Source organism: Schistocerca americana, chromosome 1 (genome assembly GCF_021461395.2).
Source record: "Schistocerca americana isolate TAMUIC-IGC-003095 chromosome 1, iqSchAmer2.1, whole genome shotgun sequence".
Classification (NCBI taxonomy): domain Eukaryota; kingdom Metazoa; phylum Arthropoda; class Insecta; order Orthoptera; family Acrididae; genus Schistocerca; species Schistocerca americana.
In genome coordinates, this window is record NC_060119.1 from 765,930,470 (window position 1) to 765,956,329 (window position 25,860).

Genomic DNA, 25,860 nt, shown 5'->3' on the forward strand with positions numbered 1-25,860 from the left:
AAGAGGATTTCCATTGTGAGTTAAAGAACTTGACACTTATTCAGAAAGGGGTAAAGTACTCTGGAACGAAAATTTTCAATTCCCTACCCAACAGCATCAAAAGTATAAGGAGTAGTACATCAGTATTTAAATGTAGCTTGAGAAATTATTTACTTGAGACCTCACTTTATTCACTAGAGGAATTCTTTCAGAGAAATAAGTAAAACCCAGATTGGAAAGATGTTTTTAAATTTTTTGACACTGTTTACTGTTAAACTAATGTAATAATGCCCTAATGTAAAAATTCCTGTTTTTCTCATTTCCATTTTTGGGTCACTTTTAAACCCAAAGTGGGGAGTTTTGATTACTGTTCAAGGTTAAAATAGATGCAATAATGCCCTAAATATGAAACTGCTATCTTCACATTTATGTTGACTAGTTTTTAAGCTAATAAGTGACTTTTGTGCACTGTTATTAATACGGTAACAATGTCTTTATTCTATGTATTTTATTATGTACATTGACATGTTCCACATCTGAGTGACTTGCTCACATGTTCAGATCTATGGAACAAGTATATAAATAAATAAATAAATCAGCATATATTCTTCAGACCGAATGTATACCAAATTCGTAAGATGTGAATTTATTATTACTTTGATTACTTCACATTGAATCAAATGCACTCACGTGCTGTGTGTGTGTGTGTGGATGGATGGAGGGGGGAGAGTGACATGATGCACACATATTCATACACAGAAGAGATTTATCAGTGATGAAATGTATGTTCTCAGAGCATAAGTTTAGTAACATCACCAGATACAAGTTAATTTTTTTCTGGTGACTACTTGGAACATGTCAAAGGCTGTGTTATGTACCTTTAATCATAGATTTATCCCAGCTGCAGCACATGTAATTTATGTGATTATAGATTATATAGTTTTATAATGTATTTCAATAAAGGACAGCCATTTGCTGATAGATACTCACTTAGAGAAGGAACAAAGTGAAAATGTCACTGTTTGGGTGGGGAAAAACCTTGTTTGATTTAATTGTCTAAATAATATAGTAGTACCTTTATCTTCCACATGAAGTCTGGTGACACCGATATTGTGAAAAGTATTTTGGTTCTGCAGAAAACTTTCAATTTTAATTTAATTTATTAAATTCTTCACATGATAGACCAGCCCTGATAGGTACAGGTGTAAGCATAACAATTCTGGGATTCAAGGAAGTGTGCTGTCCCCAGATTGACTCCACTTGACAGATTAATGATGAGGTCAGGTGAACAGTCACCCTGGATGTGCTTTTTAGGCGGTTTCCCCAATTGCCCTAAGTGAATACTGTGTTGGTACCCATGTCCTGCCTCTACTACACGATTCACAAACATATATTGAAAATGTTCTCACATTTTCACAAGGGTAACACTAGGCACAAGCACTGTCGTGGGATAAGACCAGAAAAAAAAAGGAGATATTCTTCACATGATAGTATACAAAAATAATAAAACTCACCAGTAAATAATATTTATTTGTCAGTACCTGTAGGTTCACAGGCAATTTTGTTAGTGTTCAGCTTGAAGCAGACTTGTTCAGTGGTGATAAAAATGTCGCTCATAACTGGAAGAACAGTTGCAGTTCTGTGTATAAAATACATAAAAAAGAAATCCACCTTTTGTTAAAGATATTATCATGGTTTATGAACTTGTTTATTCTGCTTTTATTGGTTAATAAATAACTTGTGATGCTGTTTTTTGGTGGTATATGAATTTAACTTTAAAATTCTGGAACATCCAGAAAGTAAAGTGCTTCACCAGTGACATTTAGGTAAGGTCCATTCTCTTTCAGGGAACTAGTGCAACCTTTCATTATATTGAGACAGAAGAGGAACACATATCTACCAGTAGTATAAATATTGAGAATTAAAATGAGACTGATAAATGCATAAACTCGGAAAGAGTGGGTTGAGGAGTAAAGCTCCCTGGCAAGTGTCTAAGGAAGGTCATTCTTGGAGCATGTGCACTGCTAGAATTTAATTCTAGTTTCTAATTAAATTTTAGTTAGTAATCCTTTTTGTAGTCATATCTTGCAGTGAAATTTTCTCTTGAAGTATAGCTTGTACTAGATAATACATTTACACACTCTCTCAATCAACAGCATTGGTTCACTTTACAAAAATCTGATTTATATGAACACTGTCAGTGAATCTGGATGTTTTGTGTATTTCATGTAGATACATACAATAGTGCAACAACAAAACATCAAACACTTAATTGGAAGCACTGTAGTTTCAGACACTATCCATCCACTGTAGTGTTTTAAATTTCCCTGAATCCCTTCAATGAGTACCTGAGTAGCACCTCTAACAGTGCACAGACAGTTCCCGTTCTCGTCCCTGTTTATATGAACTCGTGGTCTGTTGTTAAAAAATGTAGTAACTAAGTACCAGTACAAGTATTAATCGTTTCCATAAATTGAAAAAAAAAAAAAAAAAAAAAAAAATCACAGTAACAGCAATAGTTTCAGAAAACATGATCCAGTTGTCGTGACATTTGGGTGAAAATTTTACATATCCTTAGTTGCTTTGTCTTTAATCTACTCATTTTTTTGCTCTGTCTGTAATGTCCTTTTTTTCTCAACACGACCATTATTCTGCTGTGGAATCCGCCAAACTGAGTATTACCCTCTGTCTAGAGCCAGCTGGGATGTGTACAATGGCGTTTTATTTGGTTCTGTATCATTTTTAGATGCACTTTATTCGACTGTTGTTATAGGATTGAGACTTGTGAGTTTGTCTTGAAGAGGTCATTGTGCACACTACATAGTGGAAGCAGTGATGGTAGAGTGTGTGTGTGTGTGTGTGTGTGTGTGTGTGTGTGTGTGTGTGTGTGTGCGCGCGCGCGCGCGCGCTATGTACATTGGGAGTTCTTAATGAATGCCAAATTGTGAGATTTGTTAATGAAGACGACTTTACAAATGAATTTTATAAGACCAGATCACAAGCTGTACAAATGTAAAGTACAGAGAGATGCAACTACCTAACTCCTGAAGCATTCACAATGAAGTCTAAAAAATGCATCTGTACTAAAAATTTTCAAAAAGAACTGGGTTCAAGATAGAAATTAGCACTTGAATGTGACATGGAACATGGATTGGAAATATATTGTGAAAGGAAGAAGGTGCAGTACACCTTTTGCTTTGGTGAATTGAGTTGGTATGGAGTCATGTATCAAGGCAAACGTAGATCAGGGGCTAGCAGAGATTGAGGGCAAGAGTATGTAAGGACCCATTTTCCTTGATGTTGACCTCCACCTCAAGCATGGTTACATCAGCACCTTTGTCCACATCAAACCTCTCAAGCATCAACAGTACCTCCTCTTCAACAGCTGCTACCCACTACATATCAAGACCACCCTTCCATACAGACTAACCACCTATGGTCATCACATCTGTGGTGATGAGCAGGCCCTCTCCAGACATGCCAAAAGTCAGTCTGAGTCCGTCACAGACAGAAATTACCCTCCTAATTTTGCCCAAAAACAGGTCTCTCTTGTTCCACCTCTCCAGTCAACAACCACCTCCCACATGCCCACAGTCTGGCCACAAAGGAACACTCCTCTTGTAATTCAGTAACACCCAGGACTTTATTCGACACACATTCTCTGCCTGTGTTTTAACTACCTCTCATTGTACACTGTAGTGAGGAATATCCTACCGACTATCCCTCCCACCTTTCCCACAGTGGTGTTCCACCACCCACCAAACATACACAATTTCTTGTCCAGCCCTTCTCCAAACCCCTTGTTCAAGGCTCATATTCCTGCACTAGACCTCGATGGAAGACCTGTCCCATACATCTTCCCACCACCATCGACTCCAGTGTGGTGACAGGCATGTCCTGTCCCATCAGAGGCAGGGCTACCTGTGAAAACAGGCGAGGTGATCTACCAACGAAGCTGCTTGCCAAATGGGCATGACAAGTAACAAGCTGTCTGTCCATATGATTGGCAACTGCCAAACTGTGGCTGAGATTTAGCTGGACCACCCAGTTGCTGAACAACCTGCTCAACATGACGTGCTTCACTTCAGTGACTGCAACAGAGCTGTACCATCTGAAGCCTTCCTACCATACCAGCTTTTCTGAATTACACAGGTGGGGACTCTCCCTACAACATATCCTTCGTTCTCGTAATCCCCCCTGGCATCAACCTTCACTAGTACCTGTCTTTCATCCACTTTCGTGCTCCTGCTCTAGCAGTACTCACACCTTCTATTGCACCAGTGCACCTGTTGGTCTTGTCTATGTCTCTCCCTTTCCCTCTCCCATTTTCCCTCCCCCACCGAAGTTTGCTGACACTGCACCTAGCAGCCCTATCCCATCCCTACCATGTCTCTGCTCACCCCCACAATAACACTTCATTTTCCTCCACCTCACCCTGCTATCCCTTCCTCCTCCCCACCTCACTTTGCTATCCTACCTCGTTCTCATCTCATGCTCACCACCCACCATGAACTGCTGTTCATGTCAGACATAGGAATAGTCTGCAGTCAGGCACGAGGGGCCATAGATAGTAGCTGTGTGTGTGTGTGTGTGTGTGTGTGTGTGTGTGTGTGTGTGTTTTCAGCCTCTGAAGGAGGAGGACTTTTTTGTCTGATAGCTAAAGTGTAGCAATGTTTTTCATTGTGTCTGTCAGCAGCTGAACACCTCCTCTATGTGGTGAGTAGCATTATATCCTATACATATCATTGCTATTGCATACTGGACTTTCCATGTTTTATTTATTTTGTGTTCCATAGATCAAGGTAATGAGTGAATTGCAAGCGTATGGAACGTGTCAAATTGTGCAAAGTCAAAGTATAACTTACGTGCCAATGAAAGATACAGTGTAAATAGTATCTCAAATAAAGAACATATATTCAGTTGACAGAAAATTATGTTTCAATGTTGAGGCACAAGAAAAATATTCAGGAAGGGAAAAAAAAATCTTCAAATGTCTATGACTGTGTTCAAAATAATATGAGAATGGTGAAAGTACAAATTAAATATAAAGTATGTTCAAACAAAAAGGTTCGAAATGTCCTAACAACCAAATGTTTGAAATTTGCACGTGCTGCTTTGGAATAACATAGTGAGACATCTAGGTAATGGAAGCATGTATTGTCACCCCCCCCTAAAAAGCTGAAAGCTGCGCCCTCAGCAGGGAAGATGATGCTCACTGTATTTTTTATGTCCGCGGTCCTATGGTCATCAAATCCATTGAGCATGAAAAACCATCGACAGTGATATGTACTGTGAGACACTCCGTAGCCTGTGCAAGTCCATCAAGAGCAAATGACCTGGGCTGCTCACAGAAGAAGTGATTCTGCTCCATGATAATATGCACCCACAGGTGTCCAAGGTCATACAAAGTGTAGTGACCAAGTTCAAATGGGAGCAGCTTTAGCATCTGCCATACAGCTGGACATTTCACCCTGTGACTTCGATGTGTTTGTTCTGCCAAAAAACCATCTCAGAGGGAAGCGCTTCAACTCAGATGACAAACTGAAGGACACAATGGAGGACTGGCTCCTGTCACAGCCACAGGAATTCTGGGAACAGGGAATCCTTCAGTCCATGAAACAGTGGGATAGTTGTGCTCAAGCCTAAGGTGATTACTTTTGAATAAAGACATCAATTATACTCGCCATGGTGTTTTGTACCTTTCATTTTGAACACCTCTCACATATACTTAAGAAGATGAAAAGTATGATTCAGACAGTGTAGTTTACATTGTTCCTAAGTGATGCATTGCAACCACATTTACATCAGATATCCTGATGTAAAAGTAATTAAAACTAGTTCCAAAACAATTGTAAAAGTTTTGGTAGAGGTATATAGTTATTTTCAGTAATTTGTTAGTAGCATAAAAATATTTTGCTGTTGAGTGGGAGAGCATTTAAAGAAAACCAGTATAGGATTTCACTGTTGCTTCAAGATTGTTATTTGATAATTCATCAGTAAGAATTTTAATATTATCTGCAAGAAGTGTAAATTTACTCTCTGTGTTGGAACAGAGAAATATGAGTGGACCTAGAATAAAGCCTTGTGGCACACTGCAGAAAAAATGCCCCTCTCACATGAGGTGGGTACTCCAGATGAACCATTCAGCGTTACTGTCAGTCCTTTACGTATGACTGAAGCAATGAACTGGCAGTAGCACTTAAACCATAATATTCTGAATTTTTCAAAAGAATTTGATTTACACAATCTTATGAGAGATCGCAGAAGTTACCTACTGGAGTTCTTTTTGGTTGTTTCCAAAACTTGACTGTTAAAAGAGGGCATTGCTTGCTCAGTAGAAAGATCCACATGAAACCCAATTGCCTTTTGTTCAGGATATTGTGGAAATTATGATGATTGACAGTCATTATGTGAATGAGTTTTTGATGTATTTTCAAAAAATTTTCCAGGTATTTTGGAACCATAGTTAAAAGGGGGTTGGGTGTTAGTTTTATCACCTTTTTTTAAAGAGGTTTATCACTGCAGCCTATTTTAATCCATCAGGTGCCATTCCTTCTTGGGGAAATGTATTGAATATGTTGCACAAGACTGAACTTGTATATATTAGAAAATAGTATTTATAGGGCATAGCTGAGTGGTAACTTGCTTGCCTCCCATGCAGTGGGCCCGGGTTCGATTCCTGGCCAGGTTGGAGATTTTCTCCGCTCGTGGACTGGGTGCTGTGTTGTCATCATCATCATTGCATCCTCATCACCAGCACGCAAGTTGTCTATGTGTTGCGTTGACTGAAATAAGACTTGCACTTGGCGGCCGAACTTCCCTGAATGGGGCCTCCCGGCCAATGATGCCACAAAATCATTCGTTCTTTCTTTCTTTTTTTTTTTTTATTATTTTTTTTTAAGACATATTTTACCCATCAACAGATGTTTTATTTTTTAGTGTAACATATTAATTATTCTTTCAGTCTCATTAAATTCAACAGGAGGGAAGAATATCAAAGGATGTGTTGTAAGGACAATTTCCCTCTACATAATTCAGTGGTAAATCACATTGTACTCATCCGTTTGTTCTGCCAGTTGGTGGCCAACTCACCTCAGTTATAGTCCATCAGGGACAATTCCTTCCTGCAGAAATGTCTTGAATATCCATATACAACCAGACAGGTAGCCTGCTGGGATTAGGAGGCTCAAGTGAAAAGGATAATAAAGAAGGTGTTAGGTCTGTGAAGGAATGAGACTGTCTTTGTCCTGGGTCCAGATCATGAAAATATAATGCATGTACCTAAAGCTATCAGGTCATTTAGGATCTTGATTGGCTATAAACGTCTCCTCTAAATTGCATATAAACAGGTTTGTATATGAGGGTGTCATGTGTATGCCCATAGCTGTACCACAGGTTAGTTGTGTATTTATTTATCTGTCAGCCCTTAGATGTAATTAGTTGATACACGATGCATCATTATGTATGGACATTGTCATTGTACAATTTTATATATTTATTATATATACGACTATATGAAGAACAGAGAGTTTTTACCGTTGTTTTCAAAAATCTTGGAATATTCTTGAGCAGTTTAATTTTACACGGTGCTCTACTAAACACTTGGATGGACATATAATGTACACACACACACACACACACACACACACACACACACACACACACACACGCACACAAAGGGGAAACATTGTTTCCAAAAATCTTGAAAAGTTCTTGACTGATTTATTTGAAATTGTTATATGATATTCTAACAAACATTTAAATAGACATAGGCTATATATCCTTTTAAACAACAATGTATAGGTTTTCTGTTAAAACCAACTATGGGAATGAAAACACTGTACTTTGCTGTGAAAATGTGCCAATTCATTTTCTTTCTTGCAGTCAGTTTTCACTTCAAAAGTTGAGCATTTAAACCATTAGATAAACTGTTTCTCCCATGTAGATTCTACACACAAAAGTTGAATACACAACAGTGCACTGTTTTGTTTTCTTCCTTGCAATCGGTTTTAACAGACAACAGGAAAGTTGTATTTATGGCTTATTGGCTAATGATTAGAATACTATTATGGAATCTGAATTGTCTGAAACTGCTCATTCGTAGATTAAAATTATGTAAAATCTCATTGAAGCTACTATCCTGACAGACCATCAGCCGGAGAGGTCTCTCTCATACTCAGTACACCAATGATCCCAACCAATGTCCCATTTGTTTGATGTGATTTCAATTCCTAATCAAACTTTTGTTTGGAGTGCCTGTATACAAGGCTCAACATCAGAGAGAGAGAGAGAGAGAGAGAGAGAGAGAGAGAGAGAGAGAGAGAGAGAGAGGAGGGGGGGAGGGGGGAGAGAAGATGGACAGGGAGGGAGAGAGGAAATGGACAGGGAGGGAGAGAGGAAATGGACAGGGAGGGAGAGAGGAAATGGACAGGGAGGGGAGGACATGGGCAGAAAAAGGAGTGATGGAGAGTGGGGGGATGGGAAGGAGAAGATGGATAGAGAGAGGGGAGGAAGTAATGGACAGAGGGTGAGGCTGAAGGAGGAGATTGACAAAAAGGGGGGGAGAAGAGGACATTAGTACATATATCCAATTCCTATACATATTTAGCAATTCCAAAACATTGTCAGGTTCACTAGTTCATGTATATACATAACTAAATACAGAATAAGAAACATGACTTTAGCAGTACAATTATTTTTTTTACAAATTATGGCTATTTTAATTAAAGTTCACATACTGTGACAGTTTCACATGCCAGCCGGTTCAGTCACAATGACCATGTGATTGTAAGCCTAACTGTTGAGAAATGAAGGCAACCAATTCTGAAGTAGAACTGCATGACATGAGGAATTGTACATCTACTCCCGAAAATGGATCTCTCCTCTCCTGTTCAGTTCAGTTAAAAATACTTGGTAATGTGGATAAATGTTGTACAAATCATGATTAGCCCAAAATGGCAGAAGTGTTCAGTATTTACAAAATATTAAAAGAAAATTAATTACTTCAAAACAATATGGTCACCAGCTCACTACAGACATGAGTCATGCTTGGATAGCTCGGTTTTAGAGTACTTGCTTGTGAAACACAAAGATTCCAAGTTCAAGTCCCTGTCCGACATGATGCTTTAATCTGCCAGAGAGTTTGTTTAAACGATGGAAAATCCAGGATGGAATTTAACAATATTATGAAAGGAATAGTTGCAACTCTCCATATAGTGGAGATGCTGAGTTGCAGATAGGCACAACAAAAAGATTGTCAGAAAGTGAACTTTCAGCCAATGAGGCCTTTGTCAAAAATAACACACACACATGTGCACACACACACACACACACACACACACACACAAGTGTGTGTTCCCTATTTCCAACAGTCTTTTTGTTGTACCTATCTGCAACTCAGCATCGCAGCTATAAGGTGAATAGCAACTGTCCTTTTCATAATGTTTATATTCCTTACAAATTGCCAACATATTAACTATGATTGTGTCAGATTCAACAATCCAGTGTGTTCCTGTGTACCTAGCTAACAGTAATGCTGCCTGAAACTTTTACGAGATGGCACTTAGCTTGCTGCCGTTCATGGCGACGTCTTTTACTGTGAATGTTGTCTGATTGACAGCTATTCCAATGCACTCCACACCTAGTGGCAAGTACTATCTGTTCCTAGCTCACTCTTTCATTATCAGCGATGAAAGAGCCTTGGAGCAGGTCTTGCAGAGCTCTTTTGTTCTGCTTTCAAGGAACCATTTATAAAAGTTTTACTTAACAATTTTATGCCCTGAGAAGACACAGTGTATATGTTAACATACAATTTACATAATTTGAGAACTTTATACCAACAATTTGGACCTTTTCCGTACCACACAGCAAATTGAATTTAATGAATGACGTTTTCTGCTGATGTTTTCTGTCCAAGTTAATTTTCCAGCAATACGGAAATCAAAAAGTTTTATATTTGCCACTTGCTCAGCTTTTTAGTCATTGGTTTTTGGCAGTAAAACAGCATATTTGCTTTTTTTATGTCAGTTTGTTATTGTCAAACCATTTATGTACTTGGCTTAGAACTCTTCCAGTACCTTAAAACAGATCCACATTTTTTCCCCTGTGCTTAAAATATACGAGTCATCTGCAAATAGGACATATTTCTTGTTGATATTGTCAGCAAGGTCATTAATATACACCAGGAAGGGTAGCGGGCCCAGTTCACTTCCTTCTGGCACAACATGATGGATCTTCTCAATGTCTGAGAAGTGTTTATTACTCCTTTCAACTGATGTTTCTGCTGCTCAGTATCTGTCAGTCAGGTAAGGCCTTAGTCAGTTTGTTTGTGTTGTCTCTCAATGAACAGAACTTGCTTTGCCATAAGTATCTCACGATTTACTAAATAAAAAATATCTCAGTTGCTCAGGCTTCCCTGTTAAAAGCTTGTTCTTGCACCGATGAAATAGTGGATTTATTTTTGTGGAACCCATTATGATTCCCATGTAATATACGAGTGGTAGAAAACTTTACTAGTTCTGATATGTGATTTTAGGGTTCCATGATTTCGAAATTTTCCTGCTGTTCATCTGGGTGGTCTATCCAAATGGTGGAGCATTTCAACAAGCTGACTGCTTGCCAGCTTTAGGTGGTTCTTATGACTGAGTTGCCTGCTGCTGGGCATTGTCTTATACACCCTTCCCTCACACTGTTAAGCTTGGGTCCGTGGCATCTGGGGTGCTGTAGCAGATGAGACGTATTCAAACTATGAAATTTGTCATCATCTCCAATTCTGTAAGTGCCGTCTATTTATTCAGCTATTTTAACTTGCAGACAAGTGAGTACAGACCACCCATGATTCCTTTCTATGGCTGCAGAAGCAGGGGAAGCAGATACCATTCTAATGAGCGCTGGGGAAAGCGGGTAATTCAGGGAAGTGAGACCACAAATTAAGCAACTAAGGACGTCTGCAAAGGACCAAATGTAGACAAATGTGCCATACCCCTGTGTACCGTTGTCTTACTACTGAGATACAAAATCATGCTTCAATCCAAGGAAGAGTGGCTGAAAGTAAAGAATAACAGCCTGATATCGATCATGCAAACAACCACAGTGTTCTTTCTTCTGTTCATTGAAGTGAGAGGAAGCAATGTTAACACACTTCCAGATATGCTATTATCCTATGATGTATTGGTACATTCTCTGTTGAGAGGACACACCAGTGTGCAGCATGGCTGATATCCTCTACATTTTAGATGACACACTGTTGAATGTAGTAAATATTTTAAGGTTCTGTTGTTTCAGACCTTCTACCTAATCATTAAGTAGGAGAGTTTACTGTGTTCTCGGGATGATTGGCTCATCCATTATGCAAGTAATCAGCAGATCTGAATATGCTGTCTTATTAATTTAGGTCTGTCTTGTCTTAACAATATTTTGAGAAAATGACAAATTGGCATTTTTAGGTTGTGTGTGCAAGTGAATGTATGCATATATGTATGAAGGGTGCCCTTATAGGAGAATGTATGGGAGTGAGTGAATGAGTTTTTAACAGAGAATGAGTTTTTAACAAAAACTATATGGACTCAATTTCCAAGTTATAAACATTTTAACCCTATTGTTCTCTGAAATTTTTAGTGTGAGTGCTGATAACTGCCATGTCGGGCGACCTAAACTAGAAGTCGTCGTCATGTGTGAACTGAGTGACCCCATCTTCACATAGCAGTAGTTACATTTCTCATCAGTAGAAGTAAACTCACAAACTAGATTTTATGTCTGCTATCCAGGAACCACGCTATTGTACAAACATTAAGTCTGGCTGCCACCATGTGGATTTGTCTGTAGCTCATGGTCTAGTGGCTAGCGTTGCTGCCTCTGGATCACGCGGTCCTGGGTTGGATTCCCGACCTGGTTGGAGATTTTGTCCGCCCAGGGACTGGGTATTTGTGTTGTCCTCATCATCTCATCATCATTCAGGTAGTGGCAAGACTGGAACGGAAAGATTGGAACTTGTACGGGTGCTGATGACCAAGATGTTGAGTGGCCCACAAACCAACATCATCACCACCACATGGATTTTGTTGCAAGTATACAAACTCATCAAACTACTGCTTTCCAAAAATGGCAGAGCACTGTTGTTGAAGTGATTCAGCTTAAGTTGACTTGACATTTCTGTATTCAAGATATGGCACATCTTCCATGCTGATTAATGCTTGTGCTTGTTTATGTCAATTATACAAATAATAATTGGTATCCTGAGACAATATTGGTCAGCAAAGAGGTAAAAACAAAATTAAAATGAAACAGTATTTGGGGAATGTGATCTGTGGAAAAAATTAAGGATATTTACTCAGGTTTCATGGCAATTATCCATATTTCTTATGAAAAAATCACTGAATGTTCCAAAAGGTGTAAATATTTCTTACCATTTCCTGCAGCCATTGTGAGCAATTTTGTCCACACCTCAACAATTACGAAAACATAGACATCTGCAAGGGGGATTGGGGGCGGGGGGGGGGGGGGGGGGGGGGTCATGAGAGGCCGCAGCACCCTCCTGAAATCTGGAATATAAACTTCCCATTCATTTAGAAACTGTCACACTTTTCTCGCAATGGATGTCTGGCACTTCACTAGATTTCAGATTTAATGTTGATGAACATGGTGGGAGCATCCACAGCTCCAGCAACCAGTATGTATTTATTGTTTTTTTTTAGTTGTAACACTCTTCACTAGAAAATTTGCTAATTTCTTAGTGTGGCATTGTTTATGGTTCTATACTGTGGTCAAGATGGTTGCATATCTTCACAGAACAGTGTTGAAACATTGTAAATGACATCACGGTCCCTATTTGACTGTTAAATTATTTATTTGTACGGCTCAATACTGCAATTTTAGCTGTGTGGTCATGATAAGCTGGAAATACTTGTGCTTTAGCACACCTCAGTACCTAAAAGTCATCTTCTTATACATCTATCATCATCACATCTGTAAGTTGGATCTTTAATTTTACCATTGTTAACACCTTTTACTTGAATCACATCAAATCATTGCTAATTTACTCTTTAATCATGACACTATCATGAATACAGTGGACATGAGTAACTGTTTGATGTGATTAATGTAATAGATGCTGAGAACAGCAATGTTAATGACCCAACTTACGGATGTGATGGTGATATGTATATATGTCAGATGATTTCTAAGTTTTGACATGTGCTAAAGCACAGTTATTTCCATTTGATTATGGTCACATGGCTGAAATTGCAATAGCGGGTTTTACAAATAAAAATCTTACAAGCAAAAGGCAACCATGATATAGTATACAAATGTTAAACACTACTGTAAACTCAGCTATGAGAAGTTAATCTTTGATGAAAAAGAATCATTAATGTTCTGTCTCTCTCTTACTCATACAGCTGTAATTTCCCTAAATCGCTCCAGCCAAATCCCAGTATTACTCTATTTCAAAGAGCATGGCCGATTTTCTTCCCCATCCTTGAAACAGCCTGAGCTTCTCATCTGTCGCTAATGACCTCAAAACTGACAAGGTGTTAAATGCTAATATTCCTTCCTTCCTTTCATACAGCCCACATCAAGCTACAGAAAGGCACCAGTCCAGTACCCTACCATGTGGATTACCAACACGACATACACAAGGAACCAATAGAGTTAAACACACCAGTGACTCATCCAGTGCTTCAAAAACACATTTTGTTCAGTTCAAGTTGTGGTAGCCACATTTTAAAATTAGAAAGCATGGAAATAACGCAATAAATACATTAAGGTGTAAAGCTTTGTAAATAAACAAAGTGTTGTAGAGGACATCTAAGTTGAATAAGCAAAGTGACTTTCTTGTTGGCTATTGTTTTGTGAACCATTTTGTCTTTTTTTCTGTTTCAGATTTATAATTTTTAGTGGTCGGGATTTAATCATATGGTGATATAATTTCATGTCATTAAATCAAAACAAATTGCCGCTTTTGATATGAATAACATAAAAGGATGCACTTTGTATAAACTATTGATATATGCTTAGGTATTAAGCTTATCCACAAAAACTTAGTAGATAATTATCAATAGTTTTTGTGAAATTTAACTCTTGAGGCACAACACAATTTCAGATGTATCAAATATTAGTAATTTTAGATTATTACCACCTCTTGGAAAAAAATCCGTGAACGTCCATCGATGTTGTAAAGACTATTCCTTGTAGCCAACTTCGTAATCACCAGCATTTCGAAATTTACCCTTCTTTTGACCATTTAAATTCAGAACTGTCTTTCTCACTTCTTCCCAATCGATATTGTGGGAATCGTGAAGGTATGTGTGGTTTTCAAGAACAAATGTAGTGTTGTGTGTGCATGTAAAAGAAGCTGTGCAATTATAGCATAAACCATTTACGATTCTTTGCCTTAGTGTGTATGTGAGCTACTTCTAGAGTGCACAGCTCCCTCATTGCAAAGAGCTAAAAATAGGAAGAGTTTGGGCAAGAAGTGTTTTGTGTCCGTCCACTACTGCAGTGTAGTGACTATTATCAATTGCTGTGTTTCATTTAGTCGTATCTGGGCTGTTTGTGCTAGAATGGTAAAGCAGTTTCTGTTTCTACATCTACATCTACGTCTACATTTATACTCCGCAAGCCACCCAACGGTGTGTGGCGGAGGGCACTTTATGTGCCACTGTCATTACCTCCCTTTTCTGTTCCAGTCGCGTATGGTTCGCGGGAAGAACGACTGTCTGAAAGCCTCCGTGCGTGCTCGAATCTCTCTAATTTTACATTCGTGATCTCCGCGGGAGGTATAAGTAGGGGGAAGCAATACATTCGATACCTCATCCAGAAATGCACCCTCTCGAAACCTGGCGAGCAAGCTACACCGCGATGCAGAGCGGCAGAGTCTACCACTTGAGTTTGATAAACATCTCCGTAACGCTATCACGGTTACCAAATAACCCTGTGACGAAACACGCCGCTCTTCTTTGGATCTTCTCTATCTCCTCCGTCAACCCAATCTGGTACGGATCCCACACTGATGAGCAATACTCAAGTATAGGTCGAACGAGTGTTTTGTAAGCCACCTCCTTTGTTGATGGACTACATTTTCTAAGGACTCTCCCAATGAATCTCAACCTGGTACCCGCCTTACCAACAATTAATTTTATATGATCATTCCACTTCAAATCGTTCCGCACGCATACTCCCAGATATTTTACAGAAGTAACTGCTACCAGTGTTTGTTCCGCTATCATATAATCATACAATAAAGGATCCTCCTTTCTATGTATTCGCAATGCATTACATTTGTCTATGTTAAGGGTCAGTTGCCACTCCCTGCACCAAGTGCCTATCTGCTGCAGATCTTCCTGCATTTCGCTACAAATTTCTAATGCTGCAACTTCTCTGTATACTACAGCATCATCCGCAAAAAGCCGCATGGAACTTCCGACACTATCTACTAGGTCATGTATATATCTTGTAAAAAGCAATGGTCCCATAACACTCCCCTGTGGCACGCCAGAGGTTACTTTAACGTCTGTAGACGTCTCTCCATTGATAACAACATGCTGTGTTCTGTTTGCTAAAAACTCTTCAATCCAGCCACACAGCTGGTCTGATATTCCGTAGGCTCTTACTTTGTTTATCAGGCGACAGTGCGGAACTGTATCGAACGCCTTCCGGAAGTCAAGGAAAATAGCATCTACCTGGGTGCCTGTATCTAATATTTTCTGGGTCTCATGAACAAATAAAGCGAGTTGGGTCTCACATGATTGCTGTTTCCGGAATCCATGTTGATTCCTACAGAGTAGATTCTGGATTTCCAAAAACAACATGATACGCAAGCAAAAAACATGTTCTAAAATTCTACAACAGATCGACGTCAGAGGTATAGGTCTATAGTTTTGCGCATCTGCTTGACAACCCTTCTTGAAGACTGGGACTACCTGTGCTCTTTTCCAATCATTTGGAACCTTCCGTTCCTCTAGATACTTGCGGTACACGGCTGTTAGAAAGGGGGCAAGATCTTTCGCATACTCTTTGTAGAATCGAATTGGTATCCCATCAGGTCCAGTGGACTTTCCTCTATTGAGTGATTCCAGTTGCTTTTCTATTCCTTGGACACTTATTTTGATGTCAGCCATTTTTTCGTTTGTGCGAGGATTTAGAGAAGGAACTGCAGTGCGGTCTTCCTCTGTGAAACAGCTTTGGAAAAAGGTGTTTAGTATTTCAGCTTTATGCGTGTCATCCTCTGTTTCAATGCCATCATCATCCCAGAGTATCTGGATATGCTGTTTCGAGCCACTTACTGATTTAACATAAGAGCAGAACTTCCTAGGATTTTCTGTCAAGTCGGTTCATAGAATTTTACTTCCGAATTCACTTAACGCTTCACGCGTAGCCCTCCTTACGCTAACTTTGACATCGTTTAGCTTCTGTTTGTCTGAGAGGTTTTGGCTGCGTGGTTTTGGCTGCGTTTACACTTGGAGTGAAGCTCTCTTTGCTTTCACAGTAGATTCCTAACTTTGTTATTGAACCACAGTGGGTTTTTCCCGTCCCTCACAGTTTTACTCGGCACATACCTGTCTAAAACGTATTTTACGATTGCCTTGAATTTTTTCCATAAACACTCAACATTGTCAGTGTTGGAACAGAAATTTTTGTTTTGATCTGTTAGCTAGTCTGAAATCTGCCTTCTATTACTCTTGCTAAACAGATAAACCTTCCTCCCTTTTTTTATATTCCTATTAACTTCCACATTCACGGATGCTGCAACGGCCTTATGATCACTGATTCCCTGTTCTGCACTTACAGAGTCGAAAAGTTCGGGTCTGTTTGTTATCAGTAGGTCCAAGATGTTATCTCCACGAGTTGGTTCTCTGTTTAATTGCTCGAGGTAATTTTCAGATAGTGCACTCAGTATAATGTCACTCGATGCTCTGTCTCTACCACCCGTCCTAAACATCTGAGTGTCCCAGTCTATATCTGGTAAATTGAAATCTCCACCTAAGACTATAACATGCTGAGAAAATTTATGTGAAATGTATTCCAGATTTTCTCTCCAGTTGTTCTGCCACTAATGCTGCTGAGTCGGGAGGTCGGTAAAAGGAGCCAACTATTAACCTAGCTCAGTTGTTGAGTGTAACCTCCACCCATAATAATTCACAGGAACTATCCACTTCTGCTTCACTACAGGATAAACTACTACTAACAGCGACAAACACGCCACCACCGGTTGCATGCAATCTATCCTTTCTAAACACCGTCTGTGCCTTTGTAAAAATTTCGGCAGAATTTATAACGATTTCAGCTTCGTTGCTTTCTATCAGTGCTTGAAGTTCTGGTACTTTACCAATGCAGCTTCGACAGTTTGCAATTACAATACCGATTGCTGCTTGGCCCCCGCATGTCCTGACTTTGCCCCGCACCCTTTGAGGCTGCTACCCTTTCTGTACTTGCCCGAGGCCATCTAACCTAAAAAACTGCCCAGTCCACGCCACACAACCCCTGCTACCCGTGTAGCCACTTGCTGCGTGTAGTGGACTCCTGACCTATCCAGCGGAACCCGAAACCCCACCACCCTATGGCGCAAGTCGAGGAATCTGCAGCCCACACGGTCGCAGAACCATCTCAGCCTCTGATTCAGACCCTCCACTCGGCTCTGTACCAAAGGTCTGCAGTCAGTCCTGTCGACGATGCTGCAGATGGTGAGCTCTGCTTTCATCCCGCTAGCGAGACTGGCAGTCTTCACCAAATCAGATAGCCGCCGGAAGCCAGAGAGGATTTCCTCCGATTCATAGCGACACACATCATTGGTGCCGACATGAGCGACGATGTGCAGATGGGTGCACCCTGTACCCTTCATGGCATCCAGAAGGACCCTTTCCACATCTGGAATGACTCCCCCCGGTATGCACATGGAGTGCACATTGGTTTTCTTCCCCTCTCTTGCTGCCATATCCCTAAAGGGCCCCATTACGCGCCTGACGTTGGAGCTCCCAACTACCAGTAAGCCCACCCTCTGCGACCACCCGGATCTTGCAGACTGAGGGGCAACCTCTGGAACAGGACAAGCAGCCATGTCCGGCCGAAGGTCAGTATCAGCCTGTGACAGAGCCTGAAACTGGTTCATCAGACAAACTGGAGAGGCCTTCCGTTCAGCCCTCCAGAATGTCATTCGCCCCCTGCCACACCTCAAGATGACCTCCCACTCTACCACAGGTGAGGGATCAGCCTCAGTGTGGGCAGTATCCCGGGCAGCCACAGTCATAGTCCGTTCGGGGGATGCGTGGGACGAGCTGGCCGTCCCCGACAAACCCCCATCCGGACCCCCACAGTGATGCCCATTGGCAACAGCCTCAAGCTGTGTGACCGAAGCCAACACTGCGTGAAGCTGGGAGCAATGGGATGTCAACTCAGCCTGCATCCGAACACAGCAGTTGCAGTCCCTATCCATGCTAAAAATTGTTGTGCAAAGAACGTCTGAACTAATCTACAGACAGCACAAACAATTTGACACAAAATTTAAATGGTTATTAAAATACAAGATTGCCTAGTAAATGCAGTAATGCTGCTACTTGCGTACTGCTGACACACTGCTCGGCGGCGGAAGGAGACTACGCGATTTTACACTATTCAGGTATTAAAACGCGATGCTACAACTCTCAAATACTATAATACGCCCAAAATTTATGAATTAAACAATGCAAATACCATAAACACGCAAAGAAATTAATAATTAAACTATGTAACAAATAAGTGAGCTAAGAGTATACGACTTGCTGCTGCAGCTGCTTATCCAACGGCGGCAGGGAGCACACATCGGAAGCTCTGCATATGACACCTTCATAGAATATAAATCACGTTTTCCACAGTGAGGTTAGATGCTCAGTATGAAGAACAATGTGTATTTGTAGTGGCTGCACAGCTTGAGGGAGGCAAAGCCAGTTCCTTTGCACTACTTCCATTTCCTCATGGTAGCCTTTATGCAGGGTACAGTTTTTTCTTCCATTGTCTGGACTCTCTAATGGCACCCAAGAAAATTTTTACAGTCTGTGCTTAAGGTAGGGTATTTTTGGGAAAAGTTGTCTGGTATCTCGTGTTGAGGTACATTATCACTGATTGCTCAAAAAGGACGAATGTAGTGTTGTGTGTACATGTAAAACAAGCCATGCAATTATAGCATAAAGTCTTTTATGATTCTTTGCCTTTGTGTGTACAGTATGTGAACTACTTTTAGAGTGCACGACTCCCTCATTGCAAAGAGCCAAAAGTAGGAAGAGTTGGGCCAAGAAGTGTTTTGTGTCCATCCACTGCTACAGTGTAGCAACTGTTATCAACCGCTGCATTTCATTTAGTCATATCTGGGCTGTTTGTGCTAGGATGATAAAGCAGTTCCTGGTTCATCAGAAGCTCTACATATGACACCTTCCTAGAATATAAATCATGTTTTCCACAGTGAGGATAGATGCTCAGTATGAAGCACAAAGTGTATTTATAGTGGCTGCACAGCTTGGGGGAAGCAAAGCCTGTTCCTTTTGCACTACTTCCATAAGCAGGATACAGTTTGTTTCTTCTGTTGTCTAGACACTCTAATGGCACCCAAAAAAATTTGTACAGTCTGTACGTAAGATGGAGTATTTTTGGGTTGGTTGGTTGGTTTGGGGAAGGAGACCAGACAGCGTGGTCATCGGTCTCATCGGATTAGGGAAGGATGGGGAAGGAAGTCGGCCGTGCCCTTTCAGAGGAACCATCCCGGCATTTGCCTGGAGTGATTTAGGGAAATCACGGAAAACCTAAATCAGGATGGCCGGACGCGGGATTGAACCGTCGTCCTCCCGAATGCGAGTCCAGTGTCTAACCACTGCGCCACCTCGCTCGGTGCAGTATTTTTGGGAAAAGTTGTCTGGTATCACATGTCGAGGTACTTTATCACTGATTGCTCAAAAAATATTTCAACATGTGTATTTCATATATATGATTCACTTTATACAGGGTGACCAAAAACAGTCTGAAAAGCTTAAAAGGGTGTTGCAGGGTAGGTTGTGCTGAGAAATTGTTAAGAAAAGAATTATATATGTTGCATCATTCAGAGTTAATTAGCACTGAAGTTAGCCACTCTGGCGGTTGCACATTGAAGTTCAAGTGGCCTGCAAGAGACAGTGTCACCAAATGTGTTCTTTGCTTGGTTTCCTAAAACCAGACAAGAGAACTATGCAAAAAATTGGTCTTGGGGTGGTATAATAATCAAACATGAGCCAAAGGATGAGAAGTCTCATGTAATATCGCCTACTCCATGAGAGCAACTGACACTAATTGTATCTGGCGGGCTGCTTGAATTTGAAAAGGAAATGGCCTGATTGGCTAGCTTCAATGCTAATTATTGCGGAAACAGTGCAACATATCAAATTATTTTCTTAACAATTATTTCTAAGCACAAACTACCCAGTAACACCCTTACAAGCTTTTCAGACTGTTCCTGGCCATCCTGTATACATTATTTATAGGAGTGCATGACTAAGCAGTAGACAGAAAGGGTGTTCCCTAATGTACAGCTTCCACCCCAAAATTAAAAAGGGGAATGAGTTTTATGAGCTGTATGTATTCAAAAGACAAAGACATGAGGATTATTTTGATGTTCTCAACACAGCACACTTCTTTGGTAACAGTGATGACTGTGTGTTTGTGAAGGAGATTAGTGACTTTTCGCACTTAGGTTTGGCTAATAATATTCTAATAATAGGAGTAGAGAATCAAATGATTGCTTACTATCCTTTCAAAAGAAAGCAATTCAAATGGTGGAAATGGCTGTTCCTTTGTAAATTTGTAATAAGAATCACGAATGAAGTTTCTGCTTTAGTCAGGAGACAAGTGATATGGGCAAAAGAAGAAAGGTTACCCTCTCCCAGTTTATACACAGTTAGGGAACCCTTTGGCTGCACAGGGCAACAAATATAAAGGAATTGTTTCTTCTCCAGGTGTTGTCCCAAACAGACTTAGTGGCAGACATTTTGCTGAAAAGATACCTCCTACCGAGAGAAAATTACACCCAACACGTGTCTGCAAAGTGTGTGCAGATGTCAGTAAGAGCCAGATGGGAAAAGTGTGCCGTAAAGAAACATCCTGGTGGTGTGCCGATTGTGATATCGCTCTTTGTATGCCTGAGTGTTTCAAAGCATACCACACCAAGGCATATTATGTGTAAGAACGGTTTGTACAAAGTTCTTGTTGATATAAATATGTGATTCAGTAAAATAGTTGGTGCATATGCTGTGTGTAGTACCTTATAACATTCTTATGAACAGGTAGACCAGGTTAGAATGTTTCATGGCATCTAATTCAGGCTTATTGCAGTTATAGTTATAAATCTACGATTAAAAAGAAATCTTCAGTCTAGTTGCCCTGATCACAAGTATACATGTTGCTAAAAAGTATTGATTCAGAGCTCTTAATTTCTAACAGAGAAAATCCATTTTTAGGAGATAACTGAAGTTACACCTGCAGAGTTGTTTTTATCTGATCCATCTGCTGTCATGTTCAGCAGAATACACTGAGTTGGTGCACAAGTTCATACCATTTTCCATAAGTTTAATAAACACAACAGATATTCATAACAGAGACTGTAGTCATCAATAATGTATTCTCCTTCACTATTTACAACAGTCTGACAATGCTGGGGTAACTTTTCAATGCCACAACTGTAAAAATCATGTGATTTTGAGCTGAAGAACTCTTCGAGCCATGTTCAGAATGCATTTTCATATGGAAAGGAAGATCCTTGAAAGTGGTTGTGGAAAAGCTGAATATCCGAGGAGGACGCAACATCAGGTGAATAAGTTGGGTGTGGAGTGACTACACAACTCAGCTCCTGTGTAGCATTTTTTGTCAGTATAGCAGAATGCAGATGGGTGTTATCATGAGGTAGCATCTCCTCATGCAGTCTTCCCGGTCATTGTTCTTGCACTGTGTCTGCTAGACATTTCAGTTTTTGACAATAAATGTCAGCAGTGATGGTTACACCTCAGGGAAGCAATTCATAGTACAAAACACTATCGCTGTTCCACCCAGTGCATACCATGCTCTTTTGTGGATATGTGCTGGTCTTTGTATGGAGAGTTTGGACCCAACCGTTCCTTTATTTTCCTTATTTTAGCATAAAGACACCATTTCTTGTCACCACTAATGATACAGGATAGGAGTGGTTGGTGTTGTTCACAATCTGTACCATACTCCGCCAAATGGCATTATCCCCAAACACAGCACAAATGTTTCTTGCTGCCTCTGCTACTATCACCCCTGCCTCTGCTACTTGGCACTCCATTTTCTAATGTCCACAGCTCCACTATCTATTTCCAAATGATGAAAGCTTAATATGTAAACTCAAATAGCAACAGTGAGCTGCAAATCAAAAAGACAATCAATAAATAAATAAATCCATAGCAGTCATAATACCAACATGCAAAACAAAAGCACTACAAACTTATGCACCAAACTAATACATGTCGTGTTTACTTTAATGTTTCATTTTCTTCATGCATTTCCTACTTACGGTGTGACTTACAAAACATTTCTTAGCTTGGCCATTACAGATAACTGTAAAAGCTGCTTTTTTGCTTCTATGATGTGACAAAGACTGTTCAAGCATTCTAGTGGTGTATCACAGCTCGGTTCATGGTTGTGTTTAGACTTCAGTTTTCTCGTTCCAGGACCGACTGGGACTTTGTATTTGACTTTTTATTTCATAAAGTGTTGCATCTTCCCCTCCATCCAATACTGCTAATTTCTTTATATGATGACAGGAGGGGCACTATTGATTTACACAGGGGATTATCATCTATTTTAGATGAATGTAGTACATACTTAAGTGGGATGTTGTAATGTATTGCAGAGTGGCTGGATCTTTCTATACTAGCCTGGTCATCAACTAGGCCCATAGATGTACTGTACCCAAGTATTTTAGTTTGCTTTATTTTTCCTCTCTCCTTTCTTTTTCAATTAATGATTCCTCTCTCTCTCTCTCTCTCTCTCTCTCTCTCTCTCTCTCTCTCTGTGTGTGTGTGTGTGTGTGTGTGTGTGTGTGTGTGTGTGTGTGTGTGTGTGTGTGGGCGCGCGTGCGCACACGCGCTTCCCTTGTAATTTACTATATTAAATTTAACTGAAACAAGCTCCCAACAGTACTAATCAGCAAAATGATAGTTTATTGTTAATAATGTGAACAGGTTAGGTATCTATGACTTGGTTGTCTTTTGTTAAAGTGTACCTTGGTTTGTTTCATATCCCTGTAGGTAATACTTCTTAATGGGATCTACAGAACACGATGACTTAATTAATGTTTGTTAGGGAGGGAGAAATGGAGGGGGGATAGGAGGGAGAGAAAGTTGGGATGTCAGTTTTTAGTGATTACTTTAGCTACTATGGTCTCCTGATATTTTTATTAAATACACCTAGGACACTATTGGCAACAGTGAACAGAAATGTTTCTTCTTCCTCCATTAGTAGTTCTTATCTCCCTGTATCTATTCTGTGCGTGTCAGATAATGGCAAACAGGGTGTATACGACCTGGGACAACCCAGAGATCCGGGAAAAATGTGGGAATTTTTTCATCGGGAAAAAACCGGGAATTTTTTAGAATCCCGGAAATTTTTCATTTTTTTAGTTTTCAGTTAAATTTTTGTGATTTTGAGTGGTAAGAACCAATTCTCCAACAAAGGATATTATTGTATCCTGCACCTGCAGAATATAATACTGCAGCAACAAAGCATGAACAGGAGAAAAAAAAAGGAAATAAAACTTAAGTCACAAAGAAATGCGCCATATACAACGACAAAAAACAGTGCTCATACAAGCGTCTGCCATCTGCAAAGAGTGTCAAAGGCTTTAGGAGGACTATGCAATGCTTCCTAAAAACAAATTGCCTCTGATGAGCATGATGTTACAGCTGTTTACATTAGATTCGTTTGAGCAGTTGCAGGCAGGCTCTTGTGCATATGCAGTTGAGTTGTGTTTGAGGAGTACCTTCTCCCACTTCTGGCTACAGATGTGTGGCTGGGCGCCACTTTGTAATATTGCCCTGGTTCAGAAATATCGTAGGTCCGGGACTGATGCACTGAGCAGTCTGAGCTGTAGTGGGGAGGTGGGTAGTCTCCACGTGACTTGTGTTTACGTTTAGTGATTTTGCTGTTTCCTCTTCATTCTGTTGACATTAGATACCTAGAGACCCCTACCATGTGGCAGTTGGTAATTCAGCACATACACAGTTGCGAAAAAATCTCACAAGTGATCATTTTGAAGAACTCTGTCTGTAGAACTAAATAGAATTTTACAAAATGACAGTGCCTATTTTGTGAAGAAGTACGGTGCAGTTTTCCTTCAGACATGCATGCATGTCTGTAGGAACAGGCACTGTGGCGACTACAGCTGCTATGAAAGACATGAAAGGTATTCACAGTTAGGAATATGAATCACCTCCAGCTGTATAATGGGATATTGACAGTTGCATACATATCCAAAGGAACACTGCATCGTACTTCTTCACAATGTGAGCACTGAAATTTTGTGTTCATCACCTAATACCGAGCCTGCAACTTACAAATAAAATCTTTGCTGTATGGGAATAATATTAATGAGATGTACGTGTACAGGAGTGGCACATTGATGATGACATATGGACATTTGGATCTGATTGTGAATCTTGCTCAAACAACCAAAGCGATTAAGGTGACCACCTGCATAAAGCAGGAAATAGGTTTTCAATTCCTGATTTGCCACAAAGTTTCATTTTTCTTATTCCATTATACAGCTGGAGGTGATACATATTTGCAGCAGTGAATACATTTCATGTGTAAACAAAATTTTTGTTGTTTTATTTGTATAATGATGCAACCACACACATGTTATTGGAACCTATACCCACCCAAAAGAATGTTATAGGAACTTACTTCCTTGTTTCTGAAATGTGATACAGTTAGTTTAAGTATCCTCTTTCCCATAGTTAATTTGTGATCACTGGAACAAATATCCTAAAAATGGTGTATGTTAAGATTGTGGAAGAATATTTGCAACCCTTGATTGTGTAGAACTTGGCATTTTCTCCAGCAAGGAGCTGGATGAATTTATGACTAATGTTACAAATAATAATCAAAGTACGATTGTTTTTTTATTTATTTTTATTTTTTATTTTGCTTAACCAGATCATATATTCATACACAGAGGTTATTTGTCACTGCATGAATTTAAATTTGTGAGTATTGTACTGGGAATAATTTACAGTTCTTAGTTTGTTGTTGTTTTATTTTTGTAAGGTGATATCTGTAGTATTTCTTATTGAGTAATACTGGAAATAGTAAAGACTGGGGTATCACTGCAAGTCTTCGATACAGTGGTAGTGAAAACATTTTAAGATGACTAGTTTTCCTCTGGTGAAAGACATAGTCATTTTGTTATATGGTTACAGTGGATGTTACAAGATCTTCCTCAGAGATTTTAATATGTAATTTTTTATGGTTCCTACTTGTTTCCATTGCTGAAGTACTGTTATGCTCAAAATTAATACACATGAGAAATGTAAAATGATTTCCAAGTTAGGCACTCAGCTTCAGTTATCTCCTAAAATTTTCATATATTACTGATGTTATTGCCTAATATGTATATAAGATATGAAAGCATTAGTTTTTTGTAGTGTAAATCATCACAACTCTAATACATAAATATTTTCCTTTTTCTATTTTTCCATCTTTTTTGTGAGTAACTTTACACTGAGGTGACAGAAGTCATGGAATACCTCCTAATATTGAGTTGGACCTCCTTTTGCGCAGTGTAGTTTAGCAGCTCAATGTGGCACAGACTCAACAAGTCTTTGGAAGTCCTCTGCAGAAATATTGAGCAATGCTGCTTCCTTAGCTGTCCGTAAT

The 25,860-nt window shown here is 39.8% G+C and overlaps 1 protein-coding gene across 15 annotated transcripts in view; it reads left to right on the forward strand.

Moving 5' to 3' along the window:
• Positions 1 to 25,860, forward strand: part of LOC124611912 (longitudinals lacking protein, isoforms H/M/V-like) — a 453,788-nt gene that overhangs the window by 159,724 nt on the left and 268,204 nt on the right. The window contains exon 8 of one of the 15 annotated variants that reach the window (XM_047140289.1): positions 20,928 to 21,150. The exons of 13 other annotated variants lie outside the window; for them this stretch is intronic. In XM_047140289.1, the coding sequence (XP_046996245.1) occupies positions 20,928 to 21,150 (223 nt within the window). Of the gene's footprint in view, positions 1 to 1,826; positions 1,850 to 20,927; positions 21,151 to 25,860 lie in introns of those variants that run through there. One more of the 15 variants, XM_047140296.1, reaches the window with a different exon arrangement.